The following is a 12,063-nucleotide window of genomic DNA, read 5'->3' as shown; positions in this document are numbered from 1 at the left end:
AAGGGAGGACACGATGATCCAGGGAATATCTTTGGTGCCAAGATGTTGGAAGAATCTGGGACTGTTCCCAGCACTAGTGGGCAAGGGTTTAAAGTCTCTAGAGCCCAAAGATACAAGCAGCATCCCTGGAGGAGATGGACAAACACCTTTAATTAGGAAAATAGGCCACACCTCCCATCATCCTATGCTGCTTAATATGAGATGTCTATATAGTCAAAGCTACAGTTTTTCCAGTAGTCATTATGGATGTGAGAGTTAGACCATAAAGAAGGCTGAGCACCAAAGAATTGATGCTTTCAAATTGTGGTGCTGGAGAAGACTCTTGAGTGTCCCTTGGACTGCATGGAGATCAAACCAGTCAATCCTAAAGGAAATCAACCCTGATTATTCACTGGAAGGACTGATGCTGAAGCTGAAGCTGAAGCTCCAATACTTTGGCCACCTGATGAGAAGAGTTGACTCACTGGAAAAGACTCTGATGCTGGGAAAGAATGAAGGCAAAAGGAGACGGGGGTGGCAGAGGATGAGATGGTTAGAGAGCATCACAGACTCAATGGACATGAATTTGAGCAAACTCTGGGAGACAGTGGAGGACAGAGGAGCTTAGCATGCTGCAGTCCATGGGGTTGCAAAGAGTTGGACACAACTTAGCAACTGCACAGCAACAAAACAACTATTTAAGATGTAGGTTTGTTAGGGTGAGAGGAAAAAGGGGCTGAACCTGGAGGAGACTGGGATTCATGGAGAGGGACATAAATAATTACATTAGACCTTGTCAAAATCAGGGGACTCCTTTCCTTTGACAAGGCCCAAGTGTTAAACTATGCAAGACAGTGGACATTGCAGCCCCCTCAGAGACCAGTCAAAAGACTGTTTTGCACTCTGGAACAACACACTCAACAACAGCACACAATGCTCAGGTATGACTAGGTTTGTTTCAGCCCTCAGCTCGTGGGACTAGCCTTCTACTCTAAAAACATATGAGAAATGAATTCTGCTTTATATCCTGAGATGTAGAACATCTGTCTTGTGGGGAGGAGACCCAAAGAGCTTTGCCTAAAGCCAGGCATCCGCTTCTAAGGGGTAGGTGTTCTAACTTCTGGGATAGATGATCAACAGAAATGACATCCACAAAAAACTCCATGACCTCCTCGGAAGCAGGTTTAACAGGCAGATCTGTTCTTTGGTAGCAACGTTAAACAATAACATGCCATAATTTTAGGGCAAAAAAAAAAAAAAATCCCAGGATGCTTTGTAGACCAAATATTTCCAAATTTCTGGAGGTAAGAAACATCAGCGAAGCTCCCCAGGGGATTCCAGTGTGCTCTCATGTTAAGAATCCCTGGTTAGGGACCTCCCTGGTGGTCCAGTGGTTAAGACTGTGCTTCCGCTGCAGGGGACATGGGTTCAATCCCTGGCTGGTGAGTGAAGATCCTGTATGCCATGTGGTGTGGCCAAAAAGTAATTTTAAAAAATCTTTTTTTAAAGAATCCCTGGTTAGACAATTGGGGAGCCACCTAGATCTAAGGCCCAGCTGACTTCTCTGGAATTCAGGTGCTCCAGGCAGGTGTAGATTCGTGAGTGAAAGTGGCCTTCTGACAGGAAAGAGGAAGAGGGGCCATCGTACCTTGTTAAGGATTAGGACCCAGCCCCTGTTGTTGCAGAGAGGTGAAAAGAATATTAGCTTAAACACCATGAGACCCAGCTTCTAGTCCTGGCTCTACCATTTATTATTTCTGAGACTTTAATAAGTGGCTTAACCTCTTGGCTCTATGAAAATGGGCACAACTGCACTCATCACACCTGATAAGAAAACCAAGACCATTACAAAGCTGACAGGTTTTGGCAAGAAATGAGTTTCTGGAGACATTACACAATTTAAGGTAATTTCCCCCAAAGGAATAAAGATAAGGTGAGCTGGTATCATCACATGACTCATAATCCTACAGTCAATGAATATGTTTTGCTCAAAGGCTATGTTTGTTGTCTATGTGATTTCACAAGGTACTCTTTCCTAAAGATACAGGATCAAGTGGTATAGTGATTGTTAAAACTTGTCTATGGAGTTTTATTACATCTTGCTTTCATTTTTCAATGCTAACATGAGCGTGCATGCTTGTGTGCTTAGTCGCTGCAGTTGTGTCCGACTCTTTGCGGCCCTATGGACTGTAGCCTGCCAGGCTCCTCTGTCCATGGGATTCTCTGGGCAAGAAAACTGGAGTGGGTTGCCATGCCCTCCTCCAGGGAGTCTTCCCAACCCCAGGATGGAACCCATGCCTCTTATGTCTCCTGCATGGCAGGCAGATTCTTTACCACTGAGCCACAGGGGAAGCCCAACATTAACACCATTACACAGAAATGCAAATATGAGGTTATAGAACATAAAAACACTTAAATGATAACAGTACGTTTTTGCCATGTTTGTAATTCTTTGTTTTACTTATTTTAAATAAGCTTTTAACTTTAGAACAGTTTTAGATTTATAGAAAAATTGCAGAGGTAGTACACAGAGTCTATCCCACACTGTTTCCCATATATTAACATCTTACCTGAGAATGGTACATTTGTTACAATTAAGGAACCAACTGATACAGTTATTAACTATTGTCCAGTATCTTATTCAGATTTCCCTAGTGTTTATCTAGTGCCTTTTCCCATGCCAAGATCCTATCCAGAACACATTACTTTTAGTTGTCATGCCTCTTTAGGTTCCACTAGGCTGTGCAGTACATTTAAAAATAACAGTCCACAACATAACCACAGAAGGCACGAAGCAAATCAAAACAACGGCCAAGTTCTCATGATACTCACAAAGGACTCGGTCATTTGTTTACCGGTTCATTAGGGTGAACAGTGTCCAACTTCCTTCATGAGCTTTCAAATTGAGATTCCTGAAATTTTGTTTTAATTGGAGGGGATTCGCTTTTTTCACTTATTGCATAGTAAATGAATTTTTATCACATTTCAAATTATTCAACACCTCATAAAATGCATCCAGTAATACCACACTATTATAAGGCACTTTCCTTAGTGAGCAGAAGGCAGATTTCAGATTCCCAGGCCCAGCTCGGGAGACGGTGCTTTTGAAAGGTCCAGGATGGGGGCAGAGCTATCTGTATTTTAACTCCCAGGTGATTCTGATGTCTCAAGGCATCACTAAATATAAAAGTCACCTTAGGACATCCCTGGTGGTCCAGTGGTTAAGAATCTACCTGCTGATGCAGGGGACATGGGTTTGATTCCTGATCCGGGAAGACCCCACATGCCTTGGAACAACTATGCCTGTGAGCCCAAGTGCTGCAATTACTGCAGCCCATGTGCCTACAGCCTGTTCTCTGCAACAAGGAAAGCCACCACAATGAGAAGCCCACACACGGCAAAGAAGAGTAGCCTCCATTCACTGCAGCTAGAGAAAACCCATGCACAGCAACAAAGATCAAGAGCAGCCAAATATATAAATTTTTAAAAATAAATAATATATAAAAGTCACCTTAACCCTGAGGAACAAGGCTTTCAATTTAAATTCAGTATCCAAGTAACACAATCAGCCTGGATGCTAAAATTCACACTCGAGAGAATGAATGATTCAGTGAACATATGCCAAGACATACAAGTATATAGGCATCCTTAACCTACATGCAGGAAGTGCTCCTAAATTTTATTTTTGGATTAGCTATTGAAACCAGAAATATATTTATGTACCCCTGGAACACTGTTATGACCATTGGGTAAGTTTTCTTGTGCCGTGCTGTGCTTAGTCACTCAGTCATGTCCCACTCTGCTACCCCCATGGGCTATAGCTTGCCAGGCTCCTCTGTCCATGGGAACTCTCCAGGCAAAAATGCTGGAGTGGGTTTCCATGCCCTCCTCCAGGGGACCTTCCCAACCCAGGGATCTTAACTCGGGTCTCCTGCACCGCAGGCAGATTCTTTACCAGCTGAGCTACCAGGGAAGCCTAAGTTTTCCTAATAACCACCAAAATGTATTTTTCCCATAACACAATGATACATTTAAAAGTATTTTCCAAAAAAGTTAAAAAAAATTAAAAAATACAGGTGCTTTCCAGCGTTGAGAACCACTGGTAAAGCACAGGCTTAGAGACAGCCCTACACTCTTCCACTTAGTAGCTCTGCATACCTGGGAAAATGACTGCAGCTTTGTAGCTCAGTGTTCTCACCTGTAAAATGGGATAATATTAGTTGTGATGTGCAGGCTCAATAGTTGTGATGCATAGGCTTAGTTGCTTTGCGGCATATGGGATCTTAGTTCCCTGACCAGGGATTAAATCCACATCTCTTGCATTGCAAGGACGATTCTTGACCACTGGACCTTCAGGGATGTTCCAAACGGGATAAATTATTAAATACATAAGATTCTTGTGATAACTGTGAGATAATGCACAAAAAGCTCTTAGCATATACCAGGCTCTAGAATGTGTACAATGGCAGTTAACTCTGCAGCAACTGCTGGTGCAAACAAGGAGAGGAGAGATGGTGCAGTGGTAAAGAATCCGCCTGCCAACACAGGAGATGTAAGAGACGTGGGTTTAATTCCTGGGTTGGGAAATCCCCTGGAGTAGGGAATGACAACCCACTCCAATATTCCTGCCTGCAAAATTCCATGGACAGAGGAGCCTGGTGGGTTACACAGTCCATGGGGTCACAAAGAGTCAGACATGACTGAATACACACATACACAGCCAAGAGTTGAAAGAAAGGGGTAGAAGGAAAGAGTGCTCGTGTGAGGATTTTCAAAGTGTAATCACAGTAGATGGGGAAATCTCAAAAGGCACCTCAGCAAGAGATATGTTTACGTGTTAAGGCGTCCTCTCCCAGCTTGGGGATGAAGAGGCAGTGTCCTCAATGGGCGTCAGGTGGCGCCACAAGCCTACAGAGTCCAGCTTTGTGTGGGAAAGCAGATGAGAAGGAATGAAAAAGTGAAATCTCAGAGCCCTCGTCAATCTGACACAGCTGCCACTTTGAACAGTGGCAGTGTCTTTTAAGTCAGGGGTTTACATTTCAATAAACCCATAAAATTCAATATACACACCATTCCCCTCATCTAGATTCTTAATTATTTCTATACCAAGAGACATGTTGAAACATGCATACTGTTTGTGTATTACTTAATATAAAAATAATATCATAACCAGCATTCCAAAGTAAGACAAGCTATTTCTATAGGCAAGTACGGCAGTGAAACAACAGCCCTGGTGGAGAAAAGAGGAAAATGTGATGAACATTCATGACAACTGTGGTGGAGATGAGTGACCCAGTATCACCCACCCCTCTTGAGAGTCCCAGACGTTGGAATTTCTCTGGTGGTCCACTGGTTAAGAATCTGCTTTCCAATACAGAGGGCACAGGTTTGATCCCTGGTAAGGGAACTAAGATCCCATATGCTGCGTGGTACGGACAAAAAAAAAAGAAGAGCACAATTCCCAGTTCTCTTTGAGCTGGTGTGGACGCATAGCTAAGCCCTGACCTGTGCAACATGAATGGAAAGGGAAGTTTGCAGGAAATTCCCTTGAGAGACAGATGGCAGGCATCTTCCTCCATTCTCTGCCTACAACATGGTTTTGATGCCAGCCGCTCCACCTTATACGTGAAGGCAGGAGCTTCACCCTAGAGATAATCCCAGAAGACTGTGAGGGCTCTTTAGGAACCCTGAATTGCCTTTTATGTGAGGGAAAAAACTTAAATCATGAGTAAGCCGTTGTTATTTTGGGTCATAGCCAAACATCCTCCAACTGACATTTCATGTAAGAGCCCTGGCTTTGTGTTTTAATTTTTTGGCCACACCACACAGCATGTGGGATCTCAGTTCCCTGACCAAACCTGTGCCTCTTGCCTCTAACATTGGAAGCACAGAGTCTTAACCACTGGACCACCAGGGAGGTCCCTCTGGCTTTGTTTTTAAAGGATAACTTTTGTATTTTAAAAATATTTGGATAAAGAAAATGGAAGATAAGGGACTTCGCTGGTGCTCCAGTGGCTAAGACTCTGTGCTCCCAATGCAGAGGTCCCCGGGTTCGATCCCTGGTCAAGAAACTAGATTCCACATGTGGAAACTAAAGATCCTGCGTGCTGCAACTAAGACCTGATCCAACCAAAAAAAAAAAAAAAAAAAGAGAAGTAGAGAAGATGGTGACAGAGATGTAAAGACAACTTTCAAACTTATAAGACTGAGGAGCATCATAGGGAGAAGGGGGAAATGTCAACAATAAAACAGTAAAAATGTTGCTAATTGGAGTCTTCTTTCAGTGCAGTCTGAGAAGAGGGAAAGTCCAGAGTGGGAGGATTAAAGATCTACAAAGCTCCTGCTGTTGAAACAAGCTGGGCTCTCCCACTAACTCTGAATTACTCACCAAACTAGTAACCAGTGGGGTTTCATCAAGGTCATTGGTTTCTGAGATGAGAAAGTTAACAAGTAGAGGTGAAGTTTAAGGTATTAATCATTCAATATTGAGTCACCATGGACAGACACTTTTCCAACAGGTAGTTCACTTTTATATTTACTGAACTTTCTGGGATGATAGTAAGGACTATTATAGTAAGGACATTATAATTATGTATTTCACGAGTGTGTGTGCTCAGTCATGTCTGACTCTCTGCGACCCCATGGACTGTAGCTCGCCAGGCTCCTCTGTCCATGGGATTCTCCAGGGAAGAATACTGGAGTGGGTTGCCATTTCCTCCTCCAGAGGATCTTCCCGACCCAGGGATTGCACCCAGTTCTGCATTGGCAGGCAGATTCTTTACCACTGCAACACCTGGGAAGCTCACTTAGTAGTAGTCTTTTCCTCTGGGAAAAGGAATACTTTGATAGTAAAGACCAGAGGCCCATTAAATGGGAAAATCACAGATGGGTTCCTTCCAGAACAACAAATGAGGCCCAACAGTAAACGAGGCCCTTAACCGTGCCTCTAGTCTAGAGATACCCTTTGCTTGACATTTGTTGTTAGCAATATATAGACAACTATAGCTGTTTGTGCTCTTTTTCATTTGCTTTTGAACTTCTATCTTTGGGTACTTCTAATTGGTTTAAAAATGAAGTTCTGTGGCTGAGATGTTTTTTAATTTCTTAAATAGAAGTCCTTCGAACTGCCTTGGATCCAAAACAATCTGCAGCCTGTCTGTTCTGCTTTTCCTGGGTACTCCAGCAAGAATATCTATATTGAAGTCCTCAAGACCACTCTCAGATTTGATGATTTGCTAGCAGGACTCACCAAACTCAGGAAGCAGGTTTATTACAGTGAAAGGATGCAGATTAAAATTAGCAAGGAGACGGGCTTCCCTGGTGGTCCAGAGGTTAAGACTCCATGATTTTAACTTCAAGGAGCAAAAAGTTCTATCCCTAGTCAGGAAGTTCCACATGCCATGAGAGAAAGAAAGAAAAGAAAAATCAAATTCGAAAAAAAAAAAAAAAAAAATCAGCAAAGAGAAAAGGTACATAGGGTGGAATTCAGGAGACCAGACACAAACTTCTGGTTCTCCCTTTTCTGGGGAATCACACAATCAGTGCATAACTCTCCCAGCAACAATATATGACAACACATACATGGTGTTGCCAAACAAGGAAGCTCAAGCCTTGCAGTTCAGGATTTCTGCGGGGGGTCAGTCATGGAAGCATGGAATGCCAGTGTGACTGACCTTAGCTATTCAGTCTTTGGCCCAGATGCAGTGTGGCCCAAGCCCGTAGGCATACAAAACAGGTGTTCAGGATGCATCACATTGTTAACATAAACTATCTGGTAAGGCCCAAGGCCTCAGATATACAAATTCTCTTAGCAGGCAAGATTTCCCAAGGGCTCAAAGGTTATCCCCTAGAGGCTGGTTAAGGGCCAGCCCTGGAAATCTTGGGAATGGGCAGAGTTTGTGCAGCCCAGACCACCGAGTTCTCCCTCTTTTTTTTATAACAAGGCCATAAAAAGTAATAATAATAACCCCAATACCTTTATGATAAAGAACCATTACGTGAGCTAGCCTCTGAAGACCTTGAGAAGAGTCCAAGCAAACCATTTTTTTTTTTTTAAGATGTTTTCATGTGGACTATTTATAAAGTCTTTATTGAATTTGTTACAATGTTGCTTCTTTTTATGTTTTGGTTTTTAGGCTGAGAGGCATTGTAGGATCTTAACTCCCAGAGTAGGGATTGAACCCACACCCTCTGCACTGGAAGGCAAAGTCTTAATTAACCACCAGACTGCCAAGGGAAGTCTCAAAGCATGCTTCTAACAGCGATGTGTCAAGCATGGCGGCACTTGGTAAATGAGTCAGTGGACACAGGGAGGGCCATTACTGGTGCCTCGGAAGATGGCAGAGCTGTGTCTTAGAGTCACTCGGTTTTTCCAACTGGCTCTGTGACTAAGCCCATTCCTACAGCTCTTTCCCTCAGCTAGCTTCCTCCCAAATGTTTCCTTTATTTTTCCTTCCATCCCTTCCTCTCTGCTCCAGCTGTTCCAAGACCCCCTAAAATCCAAATTTCCATTCAGTCCCCTCCAAGCAAGCCATCCAAGCTCTAGGGCTTCCCTGCAGGGCCAGGACTAGACTGAGCCAAGAGAGGCACAAGGTCATGCAAGAAATCAAATGCCTCCAGGAATTCCGTACCTCAGACATTCACTCTGGTCCTGGCCTCACATTCTGTCTTGAAAGGGTATCTGCTCGGGAACCTGTACCCCTAGTCTTGCATGTGTTGAGAGGAAATGGGCAAGTTTGAGAAGAAACACAGAAGCCGGGTTCTGGGAAACAAATGAGCATTAATTCTCACAAGCATGAATGCATCTTCACATCCTCCTCTTTAATATACACCACCCTAGTGGCTAATTCAATCAACATTAAGTTTCAGAAAATAACTTTATCAGTCATCATCCACTTCTCTTCATTTTTACCAGGGACAATCCACCCTTCAACCCTTGCAAAGGTATGAGGGCTCTGATACCACAGCACCCTGGAATCTTTCTTCCCAGTATAAACTACTTCTTGATGGTGGAAAGCGTGCCGGGACCTTTCAGTTCAAAGTCTTCTTGCATTTCCCTAATTCCAGGCAGAAAATTACTACAAGAGCGATCAGGAGCTCTGACCCTGATTGACAAGGACATTTGAGCTACTTACATGGCATGACAAGTCAGAAAGCTTCCATTAATTTCCAAGGATTACGTCCAATGCTTTTCCAACTGGTGTGGTACTTCTGATGATTTAGAAAGAGGAAATGTAAACAAGCTTTCTTCCACGTTTACCATTTGATCAAGGACTCATGTAAGAAATGTATGAACCAAGGCAGTGCATACGGGGATCTGCCAGCAGCTTCGCATCACAAAATAAATACACAGAGACATTCCAATTGCTCGAGTTTTTATTCTCTCTTTTTTCAGAAGCAGATTCTCGGGCACAGGTCTTGTGAGGGTATCACCACATTCATTACATTCATAGGATTCTTCCCTGAAATGAAGTCTTTGATGTTGTCGTAAAGCTTGACCTAGGTCAGCGAGCATGTCCACAGTTTTGTTTTTTTTTTTCATGTCCACATTTATTACAGCCAGTTTCTCTCCTGTATGAATTCTCTGGGTTTCAACCATCAATATAACTGAAGACCTTCCAACACTTATGATGTTATTCACAGGGTTTCTCTCCAGAATAAATTATTTGATGTTTAAGAGCTGATTAAAGGTTTTACAGCATTCAATAAATTATAGGGTTTCTCTCATGAGTAGACTCAGTGATATAGAATGAGATGTGGGCTCTGAGGAAAGGTTTTCCTGTAGTCATTATATTTAAACAGTTTCTCTTCTAACGTGAAGTCTCTGAACTGTTAAGGCTGAATTATATCTAAATGTTTCCCCACACTCCTTACATTCATAAGATTTTTTCCAGTATGAATTCACCGATGTTCAATGAGACCTAAGCTGTAGCTGAGGGCTCTTCCACACTCAATGTACTCACAGGGATTTGTCTCAAATGAATTTTCTGATGTTGAACAATGTATGAACTCTTCTAGAAACTTTTCCCACACTCATTACATTCCTATGGCATTTTTCCACTGTGAATTCTCTGATGTTCAGCAAGTCAAGATTGCCACCTAAAAAAGTTTCCCCACATTCCTTTCATTCATTGGGTTTTTTCCACTATGATTCAACAACACCTAACAAATTCCAACTTCCCTTTGAAAATTCTCATAAAATTCATTGTTTATGATTTTTCTCCAGTATGAATTATCCTATGTGGAGTATGATATACATTTTTTGGCCCCACACGTCACATTTTCACCTAGCTCACTGGTAAAAAAATTTTTTTAATTGATAAAACTTTGCTGTTGGGGGGTGGGGGGACATGAGCCTTTGTTCATTACTTGAGGAATGCAAATTGGCACAAATTCCAGGAACAAATTTTCCCAATCCAAAAACATGTCTACTTTTGACAGAGAAATTCTACTTCTAGGAACATGTTCTACAGATAGACTTTATTGTGTATAAAATCACAATCGTACAAGGTTATTTAGTGCAACATTGTTCATAATAGCAAATGGTTTGAAGTAGTCTAAATGGATCCAAAGGGAAGTGGTTAGCTAAATTATACAAGCATAAAATGAGACACCTTGTAGCCATGACTAATGAGGAAGCTCTGTATAAACCAATATGGAACTACCTTAAAAATGAAAATAAGGTTCAGAATAGTCTTTACTGAGCATTACCAATTGTGAACTGAACATAACCAAAAACACACAACAAAAACAGAGTGGGGTGGGTGGGAGGGAGGTTCAAGAGCGAGGGGACATATGTATATTTATGGCTGATTCACACTGTTGTAGGGCGGAAACCAACACAACACTGTAAAGCAATTATCCTCCAATTAAAAATAAATTTTAGAAAAACAGAGGGAGGAAAATCCCACAGATATGACTGTATATGCATAGCCTATGTCTAACAGGATTGAGATCCTTATTCTAGGGAGAAAAGCTGGGTGCTGGTACCATTTAGTTTTGTTTTCTGCACCTCGCTAAAGTACTGCTCATCTTAAAAATTAAATTGAAAAACCTGTGAAATCTAGAAAAGAGACAAATGGAGAGATGTGAATTCAGGCAGGTGAGGTTATGACACAGCAAGGAAGTTAAGGGAGAGCATTATTTAAAACTGTAATCTGTTGCCCTTTCTGGTCCCACAGGTACAGGGCTTGGAAACTGACATTCCATTTTAACAACAAGTAAAAAACTAAACAAGCTGAAAAATCAAAAACTCTTCTGAGATCCATAAAAGAAGTGAGGTCACAGGGCAAACGACTACCCCCCTAAAACCGGAGAAACAGGTAACTGCAGAGAATCACAACACACTGGAGAGAAACCTCCACTGGAACTAGTGTTGGGCTAGGGAAACTGGAACTAGGAGAATTACTGGGAACAATTCAGAGAGTGTGGACAAGTCTAAGAGTTAAATCTTCAAAAGGACATGGTTACAAGGGTGGGAGGGGCATGCTTTTGTGAATTTTATCTTCAAGAACTCAATCAACTTCTTGCAGTAAATACTGGAGAAAAATCTCCTTGTGCTTGTAGCTACGGAAGAAAAGGAACTATTCTGAAACACTGCAGAGCACTCTGTTCTTAACAAGGACTACCCTCAGGAGAAACTAGCTAATCAGAACTTAACCTGCCAGGGTTTCATCAAGCCTAACAGACCTACAGAAAGGGAAATATCCAACTTCAGCCTCCTATAAGCATCCTGTCCCACCCAAGTGGGTCAGAAAAAGGGTAGAGAGAAAAAAAAAACCCTGAGAAACACATATGAAATTCACAATTCAGAGGCACAGGCTCACTAAAAGACTGAGACCTAATCACTGGCCTATAAAACACTCCCTGTCAGGAATCGCCTGGCGGTCCAGTGGTTAGACTTCCTACTTTCACTAATGAGGGCCCCAGTTTGATCCCAGGTCAAGGAACTAAGATTCCTACATGCCTTGCAGTCAAAAAACCAAGACATTTTTAAAATGGGAGCAACCTTGTAACAAACTCAATGAAGATTTTTCTTTAATGGTCCACATCAAAACAAAAATCTAAAAAAAAGTTATAAAGCAT

General features: G+C 42.2%; 1 protein-coding gene across 1 annotated transcript in view; it reads right to left on the bottom strand.

Moving 5' to 3' along the window:
* The window catches only part of ZFP3 (ZFP3 zinc finger protein), an 87,014-nt gene extending 77,765 nt beyond the window's left edge, over positions 1-9,249 (bottom strand). The window contains exon 1 of the mRNA XM_086359442.1: positions 9,114-9,249. Coding sequence (XP_086215568.1) covers positions 9,114-9,120 — 7 coding nt within the window. The 5' untranslated portion in view covers positions 9,121-9,249. The remainder of the gene's footprint in view (positions 1-9,113) is intronic.
* Between the last annotated feature and the right edge of the window lie 2,814 nt (positions 9,250-12,063).

Source organism: Bos grunniens, chromosome 19 (assembly GCF_055505025.1).
Source record: "Bos grunniens cultivar Pamir isolate PY7600 chromosome 19, Bosgru_T2T1.0, whole genome shotgun sequence".
In the NCBI taxonomy this organism is placed as follows: domain Eukaryota; kingdom Metazoa; phylum Chordata; class Mammalia; order Artiodactyla; family Bovidae; genus Bos; species Bos grunniens.
The sequence above is the reverse complement of the archived record's forward strand: the minus strand, read 5'-3'. Positions and strand labels throughout refer to the sequence as shown.